This window comes from Mycteria americana, chromosome 22, assembly GCF_035582795.1.
Source record: "Mycteria americana isolate JAX WOST 10 ecotype Jacksonville Zoo and Gardens chromosome 22, USCA_MyAme_1.0, whole genome shotgun sequence".
Classification (NCBI taxonomy): domain Eukaryota; kingdom Metazoa; phylum Chordata; class Aves; order Ciconiiformes; family Ciconiidae; genus Mycteria; species Mycteria americana.
This window is the reverse complement of record NC_134386.1, coordinates 3,554,383-3,578,470: the sequence shown is the minus strand read 5'-3', so window position 1 is coordinate 3,578,470 and position 24,088 is coordinate 3,554,383. Positions and strand designations below refer to the sequence as shown.

The following is a 24,088-nucleotide window of genomic DNA, read 5'->3' as shown; positions in this document are numbered from 1 at the left end:
TTTCTGGCTGCAAGGGGGGGGTGTCCCTCCCCCCCCCGAGCCACGACCCCCCCCCCCCGGGTTTGCTTCTCTCCGCACCCCCAATCCAGCCCCCTCCAAAGACCTTGGGTCACCCCAAAACACAACTGGGGACCCCCTCAATGCTGGGGGGGGGGGGGAGAGACCCCCTGTCACGGCCTCTCACCTCAAATCGGGCTGAAAAACCACCATTTGGGGGAAATTGACCCCAACCCCAGGGTGGGGGGGGTGAACCCGGGTGCCCCCGCACGGACAATCCCCCCGTGTCCCCCCTGGGACCGGGGCCCTGAAGAGAACCCGGCCGGCGTGTGTCCCCCCGTGTCCGTCTGTCCATCCCTCTGGTTCCTCCCCCCCACCCCCCCACCCCCCACCATTTGGGATTTTCCTTTAATTTTCTTCCCAATTTTTAATTCCCCCCGCCCCGTCCCCTAAGGGGAATCCCATCCCTTTTTCTGCTGAATGTACCCAGCACCGTCGTGTTTTAGTGGATGTGTTTTTAGTACAAAAAAAAGACAAAAAAAAAAAAACCACCTTTTTTTTTTCCTTTTTTCTGTTTAAAAAAAAAAAATAATTAAAAAAAAAATAATAATAAAAATGAAAAATTCTTACAGCGCCGACAATTGGGGGAAAAGGCGTTTGCGCTGCAAGAGAATTGAACCTGAGTGCATTTTGGCACTGCCACAAAAACCCGGGATCCTTTAGATGGAAGTTCTTGTGAATTACATTAAAAAAAAAAAAAAAAAAAAAAACAACAAAAAAAATCATCTTTTTTTTCTAATATTTAAAGAGTGTTTTTGTAGGTTTAAAAAAAAGACAAAAAAAAAATTAAAAAAAAAAAAATAATCCCAACTTGGAATTTGTACGGCTGAGCGGGACGCGGGGGCCTCGCGTCTGCGGTTTCCCGGTTTGCTTGGGTTTCGGTTCTTTTTTTTTGTTGTTTTTTTGAGTTTTTTGGGTTTTTTTGGTTTTTTTTTTTTTTTGTATAATAAAGTGAAAAATAATGTTTCTGTTCTCATGTCATTACTATAAAAAATAAAACTTTAGGAAAAAAAAAAAAAAAAAACAACAAACCAAGCGTGAGGAGTGGTTTTTCTCTCCCCCCCCCCCCCGTTGTGGATGTGGGGGATCTGCGGGGATCACTCGGGGGGGGATCCACGGGGGGGGGGGGAGGTTGTGATCCCTAGGGATCGCTTTTGGGGGCTGCATGGGGATGGGGGGGGGATCCACGGGGACTTGTAGGGATCGCTAGTGGGGAGTGGGGTGGGGTCACTCGTGGGGGGATCTGTTAGGATCGCTATGGGGGGAACGGGGGGGGGGCTGTAGGGATGGGGATTGGGGGGGCTCCACTGGAGTCATTATCTGGGGAGGGGGGTCCGTGGGGGTCACTGGGGGGGTCTATAAGGGGAGGGAGGGATCCATGGGGGTCATGATCCATAGGAGGGAGGGATCCATAGGGATTGGGGGGATCCATGGGGATAGGGGGATCCGTGGGAATGGGGCGGATCCCCGGGATGGGGGGGGATCCATAGGGATGGGGGGTCCCTAGGGGTGGGGTGTCCTTGGGAGGGGGGGATCCGTGGGAATGGGGCGAATCCCTGCGGATGGGGGGGATCCATAGGGATGGGGGGGGATCCATAGGGACCGGGGGTCCGTGGGGACCGGGGGTCCGTGGGGTCTCTGCAGGGGGACCGCGGCCGGGGGAAGCCCCGGGGCAGCCGCAGGGAGGGCCCCAGGCCCCGCCCCCTCCCAGCCCCCAGCCCCGCCCACCCCGTAGCCACACCCCCTCAGTGCCCGCCCCCTCCTCCCGCCCCGCCCCGGCGCCCGGCGCCCTCCGACAAGGTGCCGGCCCCGCGCGGCGGCGGCGGCGGCGGCTGCTCCCATTGGCCGCGCCCCGCACGGCGCCTCCCCATTGGCGGCGGGCGCGGGGGCAGGCCGTGCGCGCGCCGGGTGCGGCGCCCCGCCCCTCTTCCCCCCCCTCCTCGGGCCGCCGCCGCCGCCGGGCGGAGGCAGCGCCAGGCCCGGCCCGCCCGCTCCCGCGCACCGCTCCCGCCCCGGCCCGGCCCGGCCCCGGCCCCGGCCCCGGGAGGGCGGGCGGCGCTGCCGCCGAGCATGGCGAGCCGCCGCCGGGCCCCGCGGCGGAGCGGCGGGGGGCGCTGACCCGGCCCCGGCCCGGCCCCGACGGGCCCTCCGCGCCGGTGAGTGACCGACCGACCGACCCCTCCCGGCCCGGAGCTCCCGCTCCCGGGGCCCCGCCCCGCCGTGGGGCCCTGCAGCACCGGAGGGGGGCCCGCTGACCCCGCCCCGCCGCTCCGGAGGACCCCGGCCCCCCCCCCCCCCCGCCCCGCCCCGCGCTGCTTTGGGCCCCCCCCCGGCCCTCAGGGGTCCCCGGTCCGCCCGGCCCCGTGCCGGGACCCTCCCCGGGGCCGGCCAGCCCTGCCTGTGCCCCCCCCCCATCCTGAAAGCTCCCCGTGACCTCCTGCCCCCCCCCCCGCCCCGGCAGATCCCCTGCGACCCCCCCGCCCTGTGAGGGACCCCCAGGCCCTGGGACCCCCCTTCCCCCTGGCCCGCTCTCCAGCTGCCCCCCCTTTCCTGCTCCCCCCCCCAATCCGCAGCCTGATGCAGCACCCGGCTCCTGCAGGGGTTTCTCAGCCATGTCGTATCCCCCCCCCCCGGGGCTGGCATCGCCCCCCCGGGCTGGCCTCGCCCCGGGGGGCAGGCAGGGTGCAGCCCCCCCCCCCCCCCCCCGGCTGGGTGCCTCCATCCCTTTTGTTTGGCTCCTCCAGGCCTTGCCTGCAGGCCTGCCTGCAGCGGGGGGGCTGGGCAGCACCAGGCAGCCCCCCCCGCCCCCCCCGGGTCCTGCCTGCACCACACCGGCCTCCCAACCCGGGGGGGGTCCGGGGGGGTCCGGGAGGAAACATCCCGTGGGGCGAGAGCCGATGCCGGCCGGTGTTTCCTCTTTCCGCGGCGGAGGGAAGAAATCCCCGGCCCAGGCCCGGAAGCGGGTGCTGGGGTGTGGGGGACACACATGGGGACACCCACGGGGACCCCCCCGCCCCCCCCAGTCCCGGTGGTTGGGTCGGAACCCCCCCTCCGTGGCAACCGGAGGATGCAAACCACTGGCCGGTACCCCCCGTTCGTGGGTGCTGGCAGCAGCGCAGTGCTGGTGGGGGTGTCTCGGCGTGAGTTTGGGGCCCCCCCTCTTTAGGCCTGCCGCTGGAGGGGGGGTCTGGGGTGCCCTCTGCGGAGGGGGGACGCGGTGGTCCCCGTCCCTGCCCTGTCCCCTCCCTCCATCAGCTTCAAGGGAGGGTGATGCAGCAAAACCCCCTGTCCCTCTGCGGGGGGGGACACACCCAACTTTGGGGTGTATGGGGGGGCACCCCAAATCCCCTCTGCCCACCTGCAATGCAGAGATGATGCTGGGGGGGGGGGGGGGGGGGCTCCTGGGGGGCCTGACACCTTGGTGATGGCCGGGCATGTCCCGGGCTGGCCTGGGTGGTGGCCTGGCAGTGGGGTGCAGGGTACATCCACACCCCCCCCACACCCCCCCCCTCCATGGCGGCCGATGGGGAGAGGCCTTGTTTATCCGGATGAAAGGACCGGGGAGCGGCCGTCCCTCCCCGGGAAGGAGAGGCCGCCCTGGAAGTTGGTGGGGGCCGGGCAGCAGATCCAAATCCAGGACCCTTCCCCCTCCTCCCTTGACCTACCCCCCGGGGGGGTTGGTGCCAGGCTGGGGGACCCCCGTGCCCCCCCATTACCGGGGGGTTTAACCCAGGGCTCTGCCTCTTGGGGCTCGGAGACACCCCAGAGGTCTTGGGGCCTGCCCCGGGGGCGTGAGGTGGGGCTTTGGCTGGGCGGGGGGCGAGGGAGGCAGGGGGGTCTGCTGGCGGCGGGCGAGGTGTCAGCGTAGCCCCTGCCACCCCCCCGCAGCGAGACCCCCGCGTGTCCTGTGCTATGAGCGTTCGGCGTGACTTCTCCGCAAGCAGTTGCAAATGAAAATGGAGGATATGTCTTTGTCTGGCCTGGATAACAGCAAACTGGAGGTGAGTGGCCCCCCGGGGCTGTCCGTCTGTCCGGCCCCCACCTCCCTCCTCGTCTCTAACAGCCCCCCCCCCCCCTTGCCCCAGGCCATCGCGCACGAGATCTACACGGACCTGGTGGAAGATGCCTGCCTGGGGCTCTGCTTCGAAGTCCACCGGGCGGTCAAGTGCGGCTACTTCTTCCTGGACGACACGGACCCCGACAGCATGAAGGACTTCGGTGAGCGCCCCGCAGCTCCCCGGGACGGGGTGACGCTGGCAACGAGGACACGGCGAGCGTCCCGCTCCCGGTGCCACCAGGAAAAGCCGCGGAGAGGCTGCGGGGGGGATCGGTCGTCCCCACTCGTAGGGATTTGGGCACGAATGGTGCTGAGGAGGATTAAACGTGGGGTGGCCGAGCGTCCCCCCGGCAGTGCCGGTGCTGCGGGGATGCGGCTGGCCCATCCCAGAGGAGCCATTTTGTAAACGCCTGGGGTGAACCGAACCCCAGAAACGTTGCCCCAAGGCGTTGGTGTTCTGCCCTGGGGGAGCACGGCTGGGTGGGTGGGTGGGTGGGGGTAGGGGAGACCCCCCTGGCTGCGCTGCTGCTGGTTTCAGGCCCCCGAAGCCAAGCTGAGGGTCTGGGAAGGGACCGGTGGCCCGAGGGACCCCCTCAGAGGGACCAGAGCTGGGGGGCACGGCCAGCGTCGCCTCCGCAGCAGAGGGAGGTCTCGGAGGGGGGGGGGTCTGACGCGTGTGCCTCCCGCAGAGATCGTGGACCAGCCCGGCGTGGACATCTTCGGGCAGGTCTACAACCAGTGGAAGAACAAGGAATGCGTGTGCCCCAACTGCAGCCGCAGCATCGCCGCCTCCCGCTTCGCCCCCCACCTGGAGAAGTGCCTGGGCATGGGCCGCAACAGCAGCCGCATCGCCAACCGGAGGTGAGCGTGTCCCCCCCAAAAAGCCGAGCTGGGGGCTTCCACGGTCCCCCCCCCCCTGCGTGGGGAAACCGAGGCACAAAGGCGGGACTGAGGCTGTGGGGCTGCGTCTCTTCTCGGTTGGGGGGTGCAGAGGATTTGGGCACCCCCATCTCAGCGCTGATGTGCCCGGGATGGAAACTGGGCATCCGGGCGCTCCCCCCGCCTTGCTTTTCATTGTGGGGGTGTGCGTCCTTGCCCCCCAACCCTGGAGTCCCACCTCCGGCTCCTCTTGCTCGAAGCCGCTGCTTGCTTCCTTCCCGGCAAAACAAACCGGGAATCCTGGCTCCTCTGTCCCCCCTTCCCTTGTCCTGTCTTGGATCTGGGGCTGGGACTGTCTGGGGTGGGCGTGGCAGAGCTGGTGGGGTGCAGGGTGGATCCTGGGGTGCCAGGGAGGACGGGAGGGTGCGGGACAGATCCTGGGGTGCTGTGGAGGATGCGGGATGGATCCCGGCTGTGGGTCCCTGACCTTCCTCCCCTCCTCGTGCAGGATCGCGAGCAGCAACAACATGAACAAGTCGGAGAGCGACCAGGAGGACAACGACGACATCAACGACAACGACTGGTCCTACGGCTCCGAGAAGAAAGGTGGGGGGACGTGGGGTGCGCGGGTGCCAGCTCGGCTGGGGGTCCCTGACCCCCCGTGAGGGTGGGGGACACGTCCCCGCTGCCCCATGGCTCTTGAACCCCAGTCCTGGGCATGCGTGCAGTGGGTGGCAGGGTGAGAGCAGCCGAGTGTGGGGGTCCCCGACTCCTCCACCCCGTCCCTGGGGAGGGGAGCGTCCCGGCAGCGGGGGTGGAGGGTGGGCTGGCGGCGGCTGCTGCAGCAACTGGGGCTAAATCCACCGGAAAAGGTAAAAGTCGTCCCTTCTCTGTCTCTCCCTGTAGCAAAGAAGAGGAAATCGGATAAGGTGAGAGAGCCGGGGGGATGTGGGGTGCTGCTGGGGGGGGACGACGACGACACAGGGGGGTGTGGGGGACACGGGGGGCCCCCTGCACCCCCCAACGCCCCCGCTCTCCTTGCAGAACCCCAACTCGCCCCGCAGGTCCAAGTCCCTGAAACACAAAAATGGTGAGTGGGCGGGGCTGTTGTCTCCTGGGGGCGGGGCTTTTGCCGCCCCGGGGGTGGAGCGTCGCGGCGGAGGTGGAGCATCGGTGTGGGGCGGAGCGTCGCGGTGGGGGCGGAGCTTGTGGGGATGGTGGCAAGGAATGGGGTTGGGGCGGGGCATGCAGCGGGGGCGGGGCATGGGGCGGGGTACCTGCGGTGGGCGGAGCTTGTTCGGAGGCAGGGCCCTCCCTGGAGGCATGGGGCTGGGACACGGGGGGGGACAGGGGGGGCACAGGGCGGGTCGGGCGGCGGGCAGGGACCCTCCTCGCCCCTCCTCACCCCTCCTCGCCCCTCCTCTCTTCCAGGCGAGATCGGCGGGAACCCCGATCCCTTCAAGGTGAGCCCAGGGCCAGGGGAGATGGCGCCCAGTCCCTCCTCCGTCCCCCGGGACAGCCCCATCCCCGTCCCCCGCCAGCCCTGATGCCGCTCTCTGCCCCCCACAGTACAGCAACTCGGCGGGGATCAACTACGAGACGCTGGGCCCCGAGGAGCTGCGGACGCTGCTCACCACAGTGCGTGGCCGGGGGCTTGGGGGCTTGGGAGGCGCTGACGGGTGCAGAGGAACCCCGTCCCCAGCCGGACGGGATGCTGGGGACTGGGACTCCCAGGATCTCTCGTGGCTCAGCTCTGTCCCAGCAGGGCTGACCTCCAGGCTGGGAACGGGGGACGTTCGTGATCTGAACCCAGTGACAGGGACGTGCATCTTCCCCTGGAGAAGCCCTGCACCCCACTGGGCAGAAGGTCCCAATCCTGGGGGATGTGGTGGCCTTGGGGTGGCGGAACTGGCCTGTCTGGGGGGGACAGGATAGCACCGGGAGTTTGGGGTCCCTGGGGCTGTCATGGTGGAGTGCAGCCTGGGGGCCACGTGGCTGCTCCTCCACCCGCTCACCCGTCCCTTCTCTCCCCAGCAATGCGGGGTCATCTCTGAGCACACCAAGAAGATGTGCACCAGGTGAGAGCGGCCTGGCCTTTCCCTGCTCGGTGTAGGGCTGCGGGGGGCTTTGGGGGGGGGTCCCAAGGGTGCCCAGATCCCCATGGGAGCTGGGGGGGCAACAGCAAAATGCCTGACTCAGCCCTGTCTCTCTTCTGTCAGGTCCCTGCGGTGTCCCCAGCACACAGATGAGCAGCGGAGATCGGTCCGGGTTTACCTCCTCGGTCCCTCCGCGTAAGTGAGCACACACACATGGGGTCCGAAAGGTCCCGGGGCTGCTGTCCCGCTGTGGGGACGGGGACAAGGCTCTGCTGCCCAGTGCAGAGACTCAGGGGGCTGCACGGGGCGCCCAGGTCCCAAGCAAGGGTGGGGATGGGGACAGGGACACCTCCGGGGAGGCTTGGGGGGCTGGGATCGGGATGTGCAACCCAGCCAGGTCCCGGGGAGCTGGATCGAGCCCCCGGCGTCTCCCTCACGTCGAGGGGTGCAGCGCTGTGGGCTCCATCCCCCTTGTGACGCCTCTGCCCAGGTCCCTGCCCGAGGCGGAGGGCAGCGTGGAGAACGACAGCTTTGAGGTGGCGGAGAGCCAGGCCATCATGAGCCGGCTGCAGTGGGACGGCTCCTCGGACATCTCGCCCTCCGACTCGGCCTCCTCGAAAGCCAGTGAGTGTTGGGGGGGGCAGATCCTGTGGCACAGACCCCTCTGGGGGGGCAAAACTGGCTGTTCCTGGCATCTCCCCAGCATAAGAGGGGATGGACAGACAGACCACGGCTATCCGAAGCCACCTCGGAGAGTCCCTAGAATATCTGCTGGGCCGTCTTGTCACCCACCTTCCTGGGGTGGGGGGAACGTTTTGGGGTGCATTTTCCTGGGTCTGGATCGGTGATGGGGGGGATCCTCTCTGTTTTGGGGGCTCCTGCTGGCTGAGCTGTTCCCCAACGCCCCCATCTCCTCCCTTTCCCCCCCGCCCCAGGTACCAACAACTCCGAGTCCCGCAAGACCAAGAAGAAGAAGCCCCACTTGGGGCTGGTGAGCGGCACCCCAGGGCTGGGCTCCAGCAAGAAGAAGAAGCCCAAACCCCCCCCGCCCCACACCCCCAGCATCTACGACGACATCAACTGAGCCCAGCGGAGCTGGTGGGGTGGGGGGACGGACAGACAGACGGACACGGGCCGGGGCAGCCCCTCCCGCCCCGGCTGGGGCAGCCCTGCGATTCGGACACAAAGCGGGTACTCGGGGTGCGGAGGATGGAGGACTTGGCCATTGCTGCAGGGGGTAGGGGAAGGGGGGGAGGGGGGGGCCTGGATTTGGGAGTCCCCATTCGTGCCCCCCTTCCTCCCCCCTCCCCGGTGCCTCTATTTATTCTGTGACGTAGTTTCTGTACGTGGGGCTCCCGTCAGGGCTCTGAGGGGGCGTCTCGCTCGGAGATGGGGGCACAACCCCCCCTTCCCTTCCCCCTGCCCACCCAAAACCCAGCTGTGCCCCCTCCCACGCTCGCTCCCCCAGAGCACCCTTACCCCGGCAGGGCGGGGGGCACCTGGGCCCCCAGGGCAGGTCGGGACCCCGGTGCTGGGGGTGCAGATCCCTCCTGCCCCAGCGGTTTGGGGTCAGCCCCCGCCCTGGGGCTGCTCCCCCTCTCCATGCCCCGGGCCAGCGCTCGCTGGTCGGGCTGGCTCAGGATGGGGGGAGCATTCTGGGGCGGGGGGGGGGTGGCTTTTTCCTGCTTAGAGGAGACAAATGGGGACCCCCACACACCCCGAATCTGCCCTAAGCAGCTGGATTCTGCTGCTGGGGAGTGTTGGGGCCCCGGCACTGCCTCCGCAGGGCTTGCCCAGGTCTGGGGAGGGGCTGCATGCTGCGTCCTTCGTGTTTGGGGCTATTGGGGGGGGACAGCCGGGGCTCCGTCCCCAGCTCGGGGTGGGGGGAGCTGCAGTGACCTTCCCTCCTCTGTGTGTGTGGGGGGGGGACCCCGACCTGTGGGTACCCCACGGCCACAGAGCAAACCGGGGGGGGGGGACACACACAACAGAGCCCAGCTTCAAGGCAGAGCCCCGCGCCTCGTATCCCCAGGCTGGGGGACCCACTGCTGCAGGCGGGAGGGGTCCTGTGGGACCCCCAACAGCTCTGGCGGGTGTTTGTATACCCCCCCCACCACCACCACGGGCTCTGATCTTCGGCTGGGGGGGGCCAGGACCAGCACCCCGCTGTGCGGGCCTGGGGAGGTCAGGTCCCCCCGGCGGAATCCAGCTCCCCCACAGCCCGGTGATACCCCCTCTCCCCCCCCCCGGCTGTTTTCCATCACAGGGGCTGCGTTGGGGACAGGGTTGGCTCAGCCCCCTCTGTTGTACCCCCCCTCCCCCCCAAGCTGTCTGACACCCTAAGTTTGGCTGTAGTGTCTGTGGGGGGGCTGCTCCTGCCCCCCCATGCCGTGATGGTGTGGCTGGTCACTTTGGTGGGTCTTGCAAATTATGGTGCTCTCGACTCTGGATTCACTATTGTTTTAAAACTGCTGCTAAAGGCTAGTGCTGTGGCAGGAGCTGGGGGCGGGGGGGATCCCCACGGAGCCCTGGGCACCCCAAACTACTGGGGGGGACCCCCAGCTGCGTGGGGACCCCCACGCTCCCTCCCTGCTGCGGTTGGCGGTAGCTCCCAGCGCGGCTTTGGGGCTGGGGGGGGGGGGGGGGCTTGGCCACTGGAGCACGCCAAGCTGGCCTTCGCGTGCCCCAGGGCCCGAGGACGGGGCGGGTCCGTGCACCCAGAAACACGGGGGACCACCCTGGGCCCCCCCTCTAACCGCCTGGGGAGGGCACAGCGACCAGAGGGGACGGCCTGAGCCCCTCCGGCTGTGGCAGGGGGGCCGCGATTCGGGGTCCAAGGGGCAAAATGGGGCTGGGGGGCTTGGAGGTGCCCCGTTCCCCCTGCCTCGGGTCCGTGTCCTCGCCCACGCGGCAGAGCCGGCCGTTGCCCGGGGCCCTCCTGGGCTTGAAACTTGTATTTTTGCGCACGTACTCCATCCCGTACGGGTAGTTGAGCCGTTGTAAGGTCTGTGTGTCCCATTAGTGGGTTGTGGCTGCCCCTGTAAATAAAACTGCATCTTGACTTGGTATCTCCGGCTCGTGGCTGCTCTGCGGCACCAGGACCCTGCTTCATTACAGGTGTTTAATTAAGCAGGGCCATTACACCCCCCACCCCCCCCCACCCCTTCCAGCCTGGCTCCCACCACTCGATTTACCAAAATCCACTTGGGGGGGGGGGCGGCTGTCTTTTTTTGAACGAATATTTCCCAAAAGCATGAGGAACGCAGCAGGGTAGCGAGCCAGCCGCGGTTTCGCAGGCAGCCGCCCCTTGGGCAGGAAGGCGAGGGCTCGGGCTGACGTTAACACCTTTATTTGCTTTAAAAAGTCTCTGGGAGGAAGCCGCAGCCCGTTCCGGCGCGGGGCCCCGGGCTCGTACCCGCCTCGCTGTTCGCTGTGGCCGAGATCCTGCCCCAGAGAAGGGGATGGGGCAGGACGCGTGCGAGGTGCGATGCTGTCCTGAGCGAGCCCAAGTGCGCAGAGCCGGCAGGCTCGCTGGGAGAGGAGCGGAGGGCAGGAATGGAGCCTGACTGAGTGAGAGCGGATCGTGCCTGACCGGCTCTCCTCCCCGGAGCTGTGCTTGGGGCCAGCAGGGAGGAGGACAGCGTCTGGGGGGGGAGCGCAGCCCCTTCTGGGGGGATAAAGTCCAGCACCGAGACGGGGAAGGACACACCAAGCTCCTGGCATGCTGGCTCCGGTCACCGTAACACCGCAGCGGAGAAAGCAGCGCCTGCCCGAGCGCCGCGCTCCCACAGGGACGCAGGAGGCCGTGGCAGCTCCCGGCGGAGGAGTCCCTACTGTCCGTACATCCCGAACGCCAGGAAGCTGAACAGGATGGTGACGCCGATCAAGGAGACGGTGGCCGGGGCAGTGAAGAGCTGCCGGTAGTTGAGGCGGAGATACCAAATGACTGCCAGCACCACCATGACGGCGGGGACCATCAGGTTCCCCGCGCTGAGGGGGAGGCCGCCGGCGTCTGGGGCAGCGGTGCTGGCGTCGGGCAGGGCGGCGGCAGCGGCGGCGCTCCGGGAGCGGTGGCAGTGGATGACGCAGTTGTCCGTGATGTGGAGCGAGCGCAGCGTCCGCCCCTGGTCCTGCAGCAGCTGCCCGCGATAGATGAACTTCATCTGGCTCTCCTGGCCCGGGAAATATTTGCTGCGGAAGGAGGGAAGAGGTCGGAGGTGGCAGAGATGGGGCTCAGGGACGCGCCTAAAGTGACCTGGGGCTGGGGGAAACCCCCCCCCCATTGTAAAATGGACAAGGGTCCCGGCTCGGGGGACAGCGACGGCACTGCCCCCACACGCCGTCTCGTCTTTTAAACTCATTATTTTAAAATCGGCACCTCCTCGTTCTTTTTGGAGGGATCCCTCGGCAAAGCACAGGGAGAGATGAAAACCCTGCGCTGGTGTCAGGCAGAAGGGTGGGGAGGGGGCTCTTTGTACTAGGGGGGGACAGGAGCTGCGGGGGGGGGGGGAGGGGGTTGCAACCAGGCAGTGCTGCCTCGCGTCCCCCTCTCCCTCGGGTCTTACCTCTTGAGGCCCCCCACGGTGTCCTCGGGTCGGACCACGGCCACCTCCTCCGTGTCATTGAGGAATTTGAGCCGGATCTTGATGAGGCCGGAGCACAGGTCGCTCCCCCCTGGGGCGGGTGCCCCCCCCCGGCTCTCCGGGGCGCTGGGCTCAGCGGCCGAGGTCCGTTTGGGCAAGCTCCGGATGTCCAGCAGCCGCTCCAGGCCGGGGTCGGGGGGGCTGCCGCCGTCCCCTTGCTCCGCCGCCGGCCCCGACACTGCCGCCCCTTCCTCTTCTGTTTTCTCCTCTTGGTTTTCGGTGACCCTGGGGGGCTCCAGGGCTTCGGCCGCCCCCGCCGCCCCCACGTACCGCTCCACGTGGCCGAGCCGGATGACAGCCGCATCCCCCGCCGCGACGATCGTTCCCAAAAGCTGGTTGCCGCTGTCAGCGACGTAGGTGGACAGCCACGCCAGGACCAGAGCCAGGACCAGCACCACGACACCGGCCACCACCGTCACCTCGTCCCCCACCCCTCGGATGAAGGTGGCGGCGGGGGGCTCCATCTCTGGAGCCGGGATTCCCCCCCTCAGCCCGGCAGCGTTCTTTCCGGCTCAACTCCGCCACGAAGCCCCCCGCGCCGGGTGCGAACCGGAGGTGCGGTGGCAGCAGGGACGCCCGGGGCTGCTTCGTGGTCGCGTTCGGCCTTAAAATAAATCCCGCTGCTGCTCCAACGGCACGGAGAGCTGGAGGGAAGGGAGATTTCTTTACTGCAGACGCTTCCGTTTTCTTACCGAGATACTGAACCGGCGAGAGCTGGGGACGGGGTGATGCCCGTGGGGCAGCCCCACAGCCGTGGGGAGCTCTGAGCAGGCAGGCAGCAGCCCCTCGGCGAACGCGGGATTTCTCTTAGGAGGCAGAACTTACGGCTCAGCAGTAATTACCTCGTCCCTGCTGGGAGGAGGGCGATGCTGTGGCTTCCTACGTGCCAATTAGGAACGCCGCACCTGTAATTACAACCCGAGCCGGGATCGGCCCGGGCAGGAAGGAGCCGTGCGCTCAGCGGGGCCGCGTTTACCTTGCTGGGGCCGGCGGAGGGTCCCGGTGTGCTCCCGAAGCCCCTCGGTGCCCAGCCGGGGTCACGCCATCCCTGAGCACCGGCCCCGCTGCTGGAAGGAGGCAGAGCGACGGCCGTCAGCGGGGCGAGGAGCCCGGTTCACGTCGGTCGAAGCCTTCCCGGTTCTTTCCGCAGCGGCCCCTTGCCCGGGGAAGGGGCGGCGGGGGCGGGACAGGGCCCGGCTGGGGAGGGGTAAACCCCCCGGGGGGGGGGGGGGGGGGGGGGGCGGGCCGGGCCGAGCAGGGCCGGGCCGGCGGGGGTCGGTGCGAGACGGTCCCGGCTGGGTCAGTGCGGGGGGGGGCCGCTCTCGGGCGGGGGGGGGGCACGGGGAGAGGAGCTGACAGGCGCGGGGAGGCCCGGAGGGGTCCCGGGACGGGTCCGTGCCAGGCCCGGGGGATCCCGGGGAGGCCCAGGGTGTGCGGGGGGGCCCTGACAGGCCGGGGGGGTCCCGGTGGTTCCGTGCCGGTCCCGGGGGTCCCGCCCGCACTCACCGCGTCCTGCCGCCGCCCGCGCGCCGGAAGCGCCACGTCACAGCGCCGCCGCCGCGGCGGGAGGGCGGGGAGAGGGCGGCGGGCGCGCACACAGTGCGTCACGGCCGCGCCGCCACGCCACGCCTACTAGGCGTGGTCCGGCGCGCGCTGATGGCGCGAAGGGGGGGGAGGGCGGAGCGCGCGGGCTACGCCTCCACGCTGAGAGGAAATGGGCGTGGCCTCCGGCGGAGGGGGCGGGGCGTGATGGGCGGGGCCACGGCCGCTGCGGCGGGGGGCGGGGCGTCGGGTGCCTCGAGTGTCCCCGGGGCCTGTCACCGCCCGCGGGCCCGGCTGCCCCCTCCCGGGGCCCGACCCCTCCGGGCCCGGCCAGCTCCGCCCCGGGGCCTGGCTGCCACCTCCCGGGGCCCGCCAGCCCCCCCCCCCTCCCCGGGCCCTGTGACCCCCGGCCCTGTCCCGCCCGGTGCGGTGGCCGTCGCCCCCGCCGGTCCCCGCGGGGAAGGAAACGCCGCAAAAGCCACCTCTGCCACGTCCTTTATTCACAGCGGGGCGCTCGGGGGGGACACGGGGACACGGGGGACGGCAGGGCCAGCGGCCAGCGGGGGACACGGAGCCAGCGGCCCCCCCTTTGTCACTCCCGGAGGCTGCTGGCCGGCGGGGGGGACCCGGGGGTGCGCTCAGGAGATGAGCCCCTGGAGGGGCAGCTGCAGGTAGTGTCGCAGCGGGGGTGGCAGGGCCAGCTTGGGGACAGCAGCGTGGCAGCGGGCGCCCAGGTGCCGCCGGACGGCGCAGCGGGCCAGGTGCTGCAGCCGCCGCGGCTGCCCCGCCATTTGCACCGCCGAGGTGTAGAACTCCCGGTGCTCCTGGAGAGCGGTGGTGGTGGGGGGTCAGGCACAGGGGTGAGCGGGCTGGGGCTGGGGGGGGACACACGCGGCAGGGCACCCCGCACCCCCTTACCTCCCACAGCTCCGGGGGCACGGCCCCCACCCAGCTCTCGGCGGGGGGGATGCGGTCGTAGGCGTTGAGCACCACTTCCAGCGCCGGCGGGTGCCGGCAGCAGAACTTGAGCATCTGCCGACGGAGACGTGTCACCGACACGGGGGACACTCCCCCCGCACCCCCGACGCCCACCCACCCCCCCCCCGGCACCCCCGCAGTTGCCCACCTTGGGGTGGACGGGGCCGGCGCCGTGGTCGAGGAGGAGGGCGATGGTTTGCTCGGGGCGCTGGCCCCGGTACTCCTCGACGGCGTGGAGGGCGCAGTCCATGGGGGTGTACCCGGCGCAGTTGGGGACGGTGGCGTCGGCCCCGTGGCGCAGCAGCAGCCGCACCAGCCGGGGCTGCCCGTTGCCGCAGGCGTTGTGCAGCGGCGTGTGGTCCTTGCGGCCGGCGGCCCCGGGGTCAGCGCCGGCCGCCAGCAGCCGCTCGGCCACCCGGTAGAAGCGCTCGGCCTCCTCGGGGCGCTCGGCGGCGGCGCAGGCGGTGTTGAGGGGGGTCTCGCCCTGGCGGCTGCGGCGGGCGGGGTCGGCGCCGTGCCGCAGGTACAGCTCCACGTGGGCCACCAGCCCCTGCCGCGCCGCCACGTGCAGCGCCGTCAGCTGCCGGTCCCGCGTGCCCAGGTTCACCCGCGCCCCGTGCGCCAGCAGCAGCTCCGCGCACCTGGGAGGGGGCGGACGGGTGAGCCGGGGACGGGACACCACCCCCCCCCCCCCGCCCCCCCGGGGAACCCCTGGCACCCCCTGGGCCCTCCGCCCCCCCTCCCCGGGCCACCCCCGGGACCAGCGGGACGCGGCGGCTGCGGCCTGGGGCGGCGAACGCCGGGAGCCGCCGGGGAGCCCCGGGCCCTGGAAGGGCGGGGCTTGGGGCGGGGGCGGGGGTGAGGCTTGGGGGCGGGGCTTGGCTTGGGGCGGGGCTTGGCGGGGGCTAGGCTTGGGGGCGGGACTTGTGTTTCGGGGCGGGGCTTGGCTTTGGGGCGGGGCTTTGTTTGGGGGCCTTGGATTTGGGGGCGAGGCTTGGCTGGGATGTGGCTTTGGGGGGCGGGGATTGGCTGGGGAGGCTCAGCTTGGGGGCGGGACTTGGCCTTGGGGGCGTGGGTTGGCTTTGGGGGCGGGGCTTTGCTTGGAGGGATGGGGGTTTGGGGTGGGGCTTGGCTTTGGGGGCGGGGCTTGGGCTTATCTATGGGGGTTACAAGTGGTGGGTGTGGTTTGGGTGGGAGGTGGAGCCTAGCATGCAGATGAGGCTGCCTATGTGGGCGGGGCTCATGGGTGGAGCTTTGCTGGCAGGTGAGGGTGGGTGGGGTTTGGGGTGTAGGTGGGTCTTGGCATGCAGATGAGGCTGTGGGAGGGGCTCGGCGTGGGGGAGGGGCTTGGCACGCAGATGAGGGGGTGGGGGCTTAGTGTGGAGGTGGGGCTTGGCATGCAGATGAGGATGTGGGAGGGGCTTAGTGTGTGGGTGGGGCTCAGCATGCAGATGAGGCTGGTCACATGGGGAGAGCACGGTATGTAGATTGTGTGGGTGGGGCCAGACATGCAGATGGAGTGGGTGGAGCCCAGCACGCAGCCGAGCCCCGCCCTGGGACAGGGCCTGCCGCGCAGAGCCGCCTGGAGCGCGGGCGGGGTGCGTGACACGGGCGGGGCTCCGTATGCAGATGAGGGGCGTGGCAGGCAGTGGGCGGGGCCGCCCCGAGCCGCGGGGCGGGGCGTACGGGAGGCTGTCGGGCGCGGTGCAGAGGTGCAGGGGGGCCGAGCCCTCGGCGCTGAGCAGGTTGGGGTCGGCCCCGAAGGCCAGCAGCAGGCGGGTGCAGTCGGGGCGGGGGGCGGCCGCGCTGTCGTGCAGGGGGGCCTGGCCCCCCACCACCGCGTCCACCTCCGCCCCCCGCAGCAGCAGGTGCCGGGCGCAGTCGCCGTAGCCCCGGCCGGCGGCGATGCGCAGCGCCGATGTCTGCTGCCGGCGGGGGCTCAGCACCCACAGCCCTGCCGGATGGGGAGGCATCAGCCGGGGGGGGGTGGGGAGGGGGGGGGGGCAGCCAGGGGGGCTGCCCCACACCTGCCCACCCACCCCTCACCCTACACGGGACCCCCCACCCACCCCTAGCCCACCCCGGGGGGCCGGTTGTGAGCCCCGACGTGCCCCCGCCTCCACCCCCAGCAGGAAAAGCCCTGGGGGGACCAAACGGGGATCGCCCCCCCCCTCCCCCCTTTCCCCGGGGAGGGGCCAGGAGTCCCACCAGCCCCAAAATCAAAGAGCCCCCAGCACCTGAGGAGCTGCGTCCTCAGCCATCGCTCCTCATCCTGGCCACCCCCGTTATTTTGCAGGGAGTCCAGCGGGGAGGGGAGGGGAAGGGAAGGGACCCCCCCAGCCCCACACAGCCCCGGCCCCATACCCTGCTCGGGCGACCACACCAGCTCCTCGCTGACCGTCTCCATGATGAGGTTCGTGGTGGTCTCATCCTTAAAGATGCTCTTTATGCGCAGGAGGTCCCCGGTGTACAGGGCGTTGTGGACGGCGGGGTCCCGGCAGTACTGGGGCCGCCGGGTGGGGGTCAGGGGGGGCCGGGGAGTCGCCGGCAGGAACCGTCGCGTGGCCGATTCCCGAGCCAGGGCTCGCCGGCGATCCTCCTGCTCCAGCAGCTCCCGCTGGAGCCGCAGCGAGCGCAGGGCGGAGGAGGTGAAGGCGAAGGTTTCCTGGGCCATGGGCACCCCGCGAGGGTAGGGGGAGGCTGGGGGGGAGGGGGCAGCGAGCCTCCGGCGCCTGGGTGGGGGTTATAAATAGGGCTGTGCCCCGCGCACAAACGCCGAATCAAGAGCCCAAGCCAGGCCGCCCTATAAATAACTCCCCCGGGGTGGTAAACAGAGTCACGTTGGAGCGGGGCTGCCAGGGAGTTTAACCTGTTGCTGGGTGCGAGATGGGGACGGTCCCAAGGGGCTGGGCTGGGCCCCGGGTACCCCCCGACCCCGCAGGGCTTGGGCTGAGGCCGCACAGGAGCTGCGGGGGGTAACGGCACCTCGCGCCCAGGGGAGGAGAGGGAGAGCGGGGACCCCTCAGGGGAAGGGTTTGGGGTGCTGCAGCTCAGCAGAAAGGGGACAGAGGGGCACCGCTGGCTGCAGTGGCAGAGGGGATGGTGACGCACGAGCGGACGGGGCAAGGTAGGGACAGAACAGCCCTTTAATGCAGGTTTGGGAGCCGAGAGGGGCCAGCCCACCTGGAGGAGTGGGGACAGGCACTGAGGCCGCGTCCACCCGGGACTCCCCAGGTCCCCCAGCTCTCGGCTCCAGAACAAACACAACAGACGTACGGACAAAGGAGCAGGCGGGCAGCCGGTGCATCACCTGCTTGCTCGGCATCCTCGCCAGGCTGCGGTTCAGCCCAGACCGCGCCAGCAGTAACCGTCTTCCCGGCCCCACGGCCATGCCGCAGCTCCCCGAGGTCAGCAGCAGTCAGCTTGGGCCGGAGCGGAGAAGAAATCCTCAGGCAGCTCTCCCAGGAGCCCATCCAGGTCATCTGCACGGGTACAGGGAGGATGAAACGCATGAGTTTTACACAAGTACAGAGAAGGAATCGACTCCAGGTACTGGGAACATGGTGGGACAAGCCCCCCCTTTGGCGTTACAGGGGAGGGGAGACACTGCCCGAGCCCAGGACCTGTTTTCCGCAGGACGTTGAGCTTTTCCTCCCCACGCAGTGTGGGCCCAACTCACCCATGTCGCAGCCATCCGCTCCCACCGGCTCTTCTCGCCCAGGCCCGGGGCTCTGCGGGTGCAGGGAGAAGCCCCCAGGAGACTGCTCTGTGCTGTGGTTGCCCGTCCTCCCCTGTCCCAAGTCCCCAGGGGCAGGGACACCCCAGGGAGGCTGTGCAGGGTGGTCCCTGAGTAGCCCAGCCTGGGCAGGGACCTGCAAAACCCAGCAGAGAATTGTTGTGGACCCACAGGAGGATTTATCTGTCCCTCCCAAGCCTCCCCCTTCCTCCCCGGTTGCTCTCAAGGGTCCCCGCGGTCCAGACCCCCGGGGTAACACCCTCGGGGGGTCCCAGCATCCCTGTGCCTCCAGGGCCAGCAGCACCGTGCCCTCTCTCACCTCCCGCTGTGCTGGCGACGGCTGCGAGAAGCTGCCCTCTGGCTCCGGCGGGTAGATCTTGAGCAGGTTGTTGGGGGTGACGTTGAGGTAGTGGTTGCGGTGGGACGGGGAGAAGACACCCACCTGCGAGGACAGAGCGGTGGTCGCAGTCAGAGCTCCAGCGTCCGATGGCACCGCTGGCCGCAGCCTGGGGAGGAGCTGGAGGAGCCCCTCGTCCCATCCCCGCAGGATGTGAGCCCGGCTGCTGGGCACGGTGACTGTGGGTTAGCAGCACCCGTGGCAGAAACAGCCCCAAACTCCTTGCTGCTGCCGGAGATCCGCCTCCGCGTCCCCTACCTGCTTCAGGAGCAGCACCGAGCCGGGCCTGAGCTCGCTCTGTCTCTCTTCCAGCAGCAGGCGATGCACCGTGCCCTGCATCTCTCCTGCGGACGAGGAGGGGACCCCATTAGCCACGGGGAGCGATGGCTGGGAGCCCCAGCCCAACCCGGGCACGAGCATGGCCGTGCTTACCGGTCGGGTCCCTGAACACGGCACCAGCGTCAATGTTGGTCCTGGTCAGGGTCTTGATCATTACCGCCATGCTGGGGACCTTGTTCTTCGGGAGCTGCTTCAAGGCTGCCTGTACACGCAGACCCTTGTCACAGCGACGTCCCCGAGGGCAGCCCCACAGGGCCACGGGACGTCTACAGGCAGCCCAGCTCAGCCCCCTCCTCCCCACATAGATGCCTGGTCCTGGAAACAGCTCCAAGGGGCCAGGGGAGAGCCGGGAAGCTGAGTCCCCGGGGCCAGTGCCCTCACCTGGAGCCCTCCTCACCTTCCGCAGCACCATGACCACGCTGTAGGTCCTGAGGAAGCAGCTGGGGTCCCTCTCGTCCAGCCCCAGCTCCGTCTTCATGGCAAGCCAGGGGCCCTTCCCGAAATCCTCTTCCGTGGGTGGAGAGGAGCTGGGCAGTCCCTGGAGTCACAGGACAACGGCTGTCACCACCCCGGAGCTGAGCCAGTACGTCTCGCGGCCCCGGCACAGCGAGGGGGGAGCCCCGGGGACCCCCATCCCCTTCCGGCATCACCCTCTGAAAGCCACAGCCTCGGGGACCGCCCGCAGCAGCACCGCCGGGATTCACATCCAGCTCCGCACCGGAGCAGGGGTTTACCTCCGTCCGCGGCTTCGCCACAGCCCCGTGAGCCGGAGTTTGGGGAGCAGAAATGAGGATCTCCTCCAGGAGCTTCCCAGCGTGCTTATGGGGGAGAGAGACACGTCACGGGGCACCCAGGGGAGGCTCCGAGGCTGCCCCAGGGTTTTGCATCTCTTCACCAGTTGTTCCCACCCCACCCCATCCCCTGCACCCACCTGCTGGGGCAGGATCCCGGCCGGCCCCGGGAACCGGCGAGTCTTCCTCTGCGGTGGGAGATGGGGGGCAGCCCCGGGCGCTTTGCTGGCCGCCGTCACCAGCTGCACGAGGTGGTTGGTGACCACCGGCGTCTGCAGGCTGGCCGGGGCCGGCCTGAGCGGCTGTCTTGGCGGGGGCTCCACGCAGCTCATCAAGGCCGGCGAGTTGGCAGGGGGCAGCCGGGGCGGGGGGCAGCTCTGCCGGGGACCCTGTGCCATGGGGGTCCGGGGCACCCGCAGCCCCATGGAGGAGCTGGTTGCTCCCGGCTGACATGGGGACGCTTGGAAAGGCCTCGGGGCCGGGCCCCTGGGAGCAGGGACAGAGCCACAGGAGCTGCCCGGCCTTCCCGGGGGCGTGGGGGGTCTGGGGGGGCAGGCACTGGCTGCGCTGGGCCGCAGCACCAGCCTGGGAGCGGGAGCTGCCCGTGGGGCGGGCAGGGGGTCCTGCCTGACCTCCAGCTCCCCAGAGCCCGGGGACACCAGCTCCTCTCCCACCCGCAGCTTCTTGGGGACTGCCCACTCCTGGGGGCTCTCCTGCCCCATGCGAATCAGTGGGGGCTTCTCCCACCGGCCTGGGGGTGGCCGGGCAGCACTGGCCCCCGCCGGCAGCTCGGGGCCCTCCAGCTCCATACAGGCGGCCAGGAAGAGGTCGTTGTCCAGCTCATCCTGGGGGACCGCTCCCCCGGCCGGGGGTCCCCGGCAGCCCGCGGGCTGCTCCCCCTGCCCAGCGAGGGGCCGCAGGCTGGGGGGTTTACCGGAGCGGTGACCGAGCTGGGGTCCCAGCAGGCGGAGGGGCTGCAGACCGGGAGCTGGGGATGGCACGCTGGGAGGGACCGGGCCACCGCCGGGTGACAAACGTCCGGGGACCACGAACTGGTTCTCTGCATCCTCCACGGCGGAGAGGAAATCCTGCGGGAGGAGAAGGCACCGGGCAGCCAGACAGCCCCGTCCCCCCGTCCCTGTCCCCCCCGCAGAGCCACCCATGGGGTGACCAGGCCAGCGCAGGACCCTGCCCTGACGGCCCCTAGGGAGCAGAGCCAAGAGCAAGAAACCTCTTAACGAGTTAACGCCGCTTAACGAGCTACCAGCACCCGCACCCACCCCCCGGGTGGGTTAAAGCCACCCCCGTGGGGCAGCTCGGGGCACCGGGGTGGTGCCAGGCCCCGCTGGTGTCCCCGGGGCTGTCACCATCCCTCACCTCGTCCGCCAGGTCCCCGTCGGCCCCGAACAGCTTCTGGAGGCGGCAGGCCTGCGGGAAGGGGGGGTAAAGCCGGGGGTGGGGGGGGGCGGCCATGGGGTGCCCCCCACCCTGTCCCACCAGAGGCCCGGGGTCTGCCCGCTCCCTCCCCTCACCCGCACCCCCATTCCTGGGACCGCAGAAGACCCCGAGGGCCCCATGGCGGCGGCCCTGGCCCCGCGGGGACCCCAAACCCGCCTCCCCCGGGCCGGGACCCCCCAGGGACCCTCCTCAGCCCCCCCCAAGGCCGGGCCCCCCCCTCCGGTCCCTCTCCCGTTACCATGGCAGCGGCGCGGCCCAGGCCCCGGAGGCGGAAGTGGGCCGGGCCGGGACGCGAACCGCGGCCGCGGGGGGAGCGGGCGGGAACGGCGCCTTTAAGGGCCCCGCGCCGCCCGTCGGCGGGCAGGAATGCGGCCGCGCCTCTTAAAGGGGAGGTGGCAGCACCCCCCCTCCCCCCCGGCACCCCCCCATTATCTGTCCGTCCGTCCCGCCCGTCCGTCCCTCGGTCCGCCCGGTCCGTCCCCCCCCCCACCCCCGTGGGTCCCTCCCGCTGCCGCCGCCCCGCGCTCACCCACCCCTCGGGCACCCACGCGTGTGTGTGTTTCCGCGCGTGTCCCCGTGTGCACACGCGTGTGCCCCGCGCCGCCCCGGCTGGACCCCGCCGCTCCCCGCGGCGCCGGCGCTGACTCACCACGGCCCCGGCCCGGCGTGATTCATCCCCGCACGTCCCCGCGTGGGCCGCACACGCAGAGCGGCCGCGGGGACCTGCCCCCCCCCCTCCACCCCCGCTGCAACCCCGGCTGTCACACGCACGCGTGTGCAATTGCACAAGCGGGTGTCGCCCCGCCCGCCGGCGGGGCGGGCACACACGCGTGTGTGTGTCTTGCACACGCGCGTGCGTGTGCGTGTGCTGCCCGCCAACCCCCTGCGCGTACTCACACGCGTGTGCAACGGCACGCCAGCCCGTCACACGCGCTCGCGCACGCGCGTGCAGCTGCACGCCGGCCCGTCGCGTGTGTATGCACGCGCGCGTGCAGCTGCGCACAGGGCGCTGTGCAGAGGGCACACGCGTGTCAGCGCGCACCCACTCGTCACGGGTGCCCTCCCACGCGTGTGATTCCCTGCCAGCCTCTTGCACGCGCACGCACACACCAGAGCGATCGCACGCCAGCCTCTTGTGCACGCACACACGTGTGCCATCGCACACCCGCCCATGGGGCGCACACGCACACGTGTGCGCTATTGCACACTAGCTTATCGCACGCTCACACGCGTGTCATGGCACATTAGCCTATGGCGCACACTCACGTCCGCTCACACGTGTGCCATCGCACACCCGCCCATAGCGCACACGCGCAGTTTTACACACGGGTCGTTACACAGTAGCGCATGGCGCACGCTCACACGTGTGCTGTTGCACACCAACCCACGGTGTGCACCATGGTGTGCTCACACGCATGTGCCGTTGCACACTACCACATGGTGTACGCTCACAGGTGTGCCGTTGCACACTAGCACATAGCGGTGCACACTCACGCTCACACATGTGCCGTTGCACACTAGCACATGGTGCACGCTCACACACGCTTACACATGTGCTGTTGCACACCAGCCTGTCACATACTCGCACACGGGTCACTGCACCAGCCCATGGTGCACGCTCACACACGCTCACGCATGTGCTGTTGCACACTAGCACATAGCGCACACTCACACTCATACACGTGCCATCGCACACCAGCTCATGGGGCGCGCACACACACGTCATTGCACACCAACCCGTGGTGTGCACACGCACGTGTGCGCTATTGCACGCTAGTTTATCACACACTCACATGCGTGCAATTGCACACCTGCCCATAGTGCACACGCGCAGTTTTACACACGGGTCGTTACACAGTAGTGCATGGCACACACTCACACGTGTGCTATTGCACACCAACCCACAGTGTGCACGCACATGCGCTCACACACGTGTGCCATTGCACACTAGCACATGGTGCACGCTCACACTCACAGGTGTGCCGTTGCACACTAGCACATGGTGCACACTCATGCATGCTCACACATGCACCTTTGCACACTAGCCCATGGTGCACGCTCACCCGTGTGCCGTTGCACACCAGCCCGTGGTGCACGCTCACAGTCACAGGTGTGCCGTTGCACACTAACACATGGTGCCCGCTCACACTTACACGTGTGCCATTGCACAGTAGCACAGGGTCCACATTCACACATGCTCACACGTGTGCCGTTGCATGCTAGCACATGGTGGTGCACGCTTACACTCAAACGTGCGCTGTTGCACGCCAGCCTGTCAAATACTCGCACGTGGGTCATTGCACCAGCCCATGGTGCACACTCACACACACTCACACGTGCACTGTTACACACTAGCACATATTGCATTCACACTCACACGTGTGTCATTGCACACCAACCCACAGTGTACACACACGTGCGCTCACACACGTGTGCCGTTGCACACTAGCACATGGCAGTGTACACTCACACTCACGTGTGCCGTTGCACACTAGCACATGGTGCACACTCATGCATGCTCACACGCGTGCCATTGCACACTAGCACAGGGTGCACGCTCATGCATGCTCACATGTGTGCCGTTGCACACTAGCACATGGTGCACACTCATGCATGCTCACACGTGTGCCGTTGCACACTAGCCCATGGTGCACGCTCATGCACACTCACACGTGTGCCATTGCACACTAGCACAGGGTGCACGCTCACACGTGTGCTGTTGCACACTAGCACATGGTGCCCACTCCCACACGCGCTGTCACGCACTAGCACATGGTGCAAGCTCACACTCACACGTGTGCCGTTGCACACTAGCACATGATGCACGCTCATGCACGCTCACATGTGTGCCGTTGCACACTAGCACATGGTGCACGCTCACATTCACACGTGTGCCGTTGCACACTAACACATGGTACATGCTCATGCACACTCACACGTGTGCCGTTGCACACTAGCACATGGTACACGCTCATGCACACTCACACGTGTGCCGTTGCACACTAGCACATGGTGCACGCTCACACCCACTCACACGTGTGCCGTTGCACACTAGCACATGGTGCACGCTCACACGTGTGCCGTTGCACGCTAGCACATGGTGCACGCTCATGCA

The 24,088-nt window shown here is 68.6% G+C and overlaps 4 protein-coding genes across 6 annotated transcripts; 1 reads left to right on the top strand and 3 right to left on the bottom strand.

Moving 5' to 3' along the window:
* Positions 1-2,000: 2,000 nt before the first annotated feature.
* On the top strand, positions 2,001-10,157 carry ATXN7L3 (ataxin 7 like 3). Its single transcript, XM_075522654.1, has 13 exons — positions 2,001-2,213; positions 3,946-4,058; positions 4,143-4,275; positions 4,804-4,975; positions 5,502-5,599; positions 5,900-5,922; positions 6,038-6,083; positions 6,425-6,456; positions 6,563-6,631; positions 7,028-7,071; positions 7,213-7,284; positions 7,580-7,713; positions 8,025-10,157. The coding sequence occupies exons 2-13, from the start codon at positions 4,008-4,010 to the stop codon at positions 8,171-8,173; spliced, it is 1,023 nt and encodes a 340-aa protein (XP_075378769.1). The 5' UTR covers positions 2,001-2,213; positions 3,946-4,007; the 3' UTR covers positions 8,174-10,157.
* A 265-nt stretch (positions 10,158-10,422) lies between these two features.
* On the bottom strand, positions 10,423-13,355 carry TMUB2 (transmembrane and ubiquitin like domain containing 2). 3 transcript variants are annotated; one of them, XM_075522655.1, is made up of 4 exons: positions 13,239-13,355; positions 12,575-12,799; positions 11,655-12,376; positions 10,423-11,280 (listed from the first exon to the last, which is right to left on the bottom strand). In XM_075522655.1, the coding sequence occupies exons 3-4, from the start codon at positions 12,194-12,196 to the stop codon at positions 10,920-10,922; spliced, it is 903 nt and encodes a 300-aa protein (XP_075378770.1). In that variant the 5' UTR covers positions 12,197-12,376; positions 12,575-12,799; positions 13,239-13,355; the 3' UTR covers positions 10,423-10,919. The 3 variants fall into 3 exon arrangements, with proteins under 3 accessions (XP_075378770.1, XP_075378771.1, XP_075378773.1); XM_075522656.1 differs by having other exon boundaries at positions 12,709-12,799; XM_075522658.1 differs by lacking the exons at positions 12,575-12,799; positions 13,239-13,355 and having other exon boundaries at positions 11,655-12,568.
* Positions 13,356-13,752: 397 nt separating this feature from the next.
* Positions 13,753-16,926, bottom strand: ASB16 (ankyrin repeat and SOCS box containing 16). Its single transcript, XM_075523143.1, has 5 exons — positions 16,617-16,926; positions 15,939-16,206; positions 14,401-14,893; positions 14,193-14,306; positions 13,753-14,098 (listed from the first exon to the last, which is right to left on the bottom strand). Exons 1-5 carry the CDS (start codon positions 16,924-16,926, stop codon positions 13,913-13,915), a joined length of 1,371 nt encoding a protein of 456 aa, XP_075379258.1. The 3' UTR covers positions 13,753-13,912.
* A 458-nt stretch (positions 16,927-17,384) lies between these two features.
* Positions 17,385-21,340, bottom strand: HROB (homologous recombination factor with OB-fold). The gene is made up of 10 exons (XM_075523070.1): positions 21,212-21,340; positions 20,893-20,943; positions 19,656-20,603; positions 19,459-19,542; positions 19,122-19,262; positions 18,818-18,926; positions 18,644-18,729; positions 18,308-18,430; positions 17,932-18,124; positions 17,385-17,734 (listed from the first exon to the last, which is right to left on the bottom strand). The coding sequence occupies exons 1-10, from the start codon at positions 21,212-21,214 to the stop codon at positions 17,661-17,663; spliced, it is 1,812 nt and encodes a 603-aa protein (XP_075379185.1). The 5' UTR covers positions 21,215-21,340; the 3' UTR covers positions 17,385-17,660.
* Positions 21,341-24,088: the final 2,748 nt, after the last annotated feature.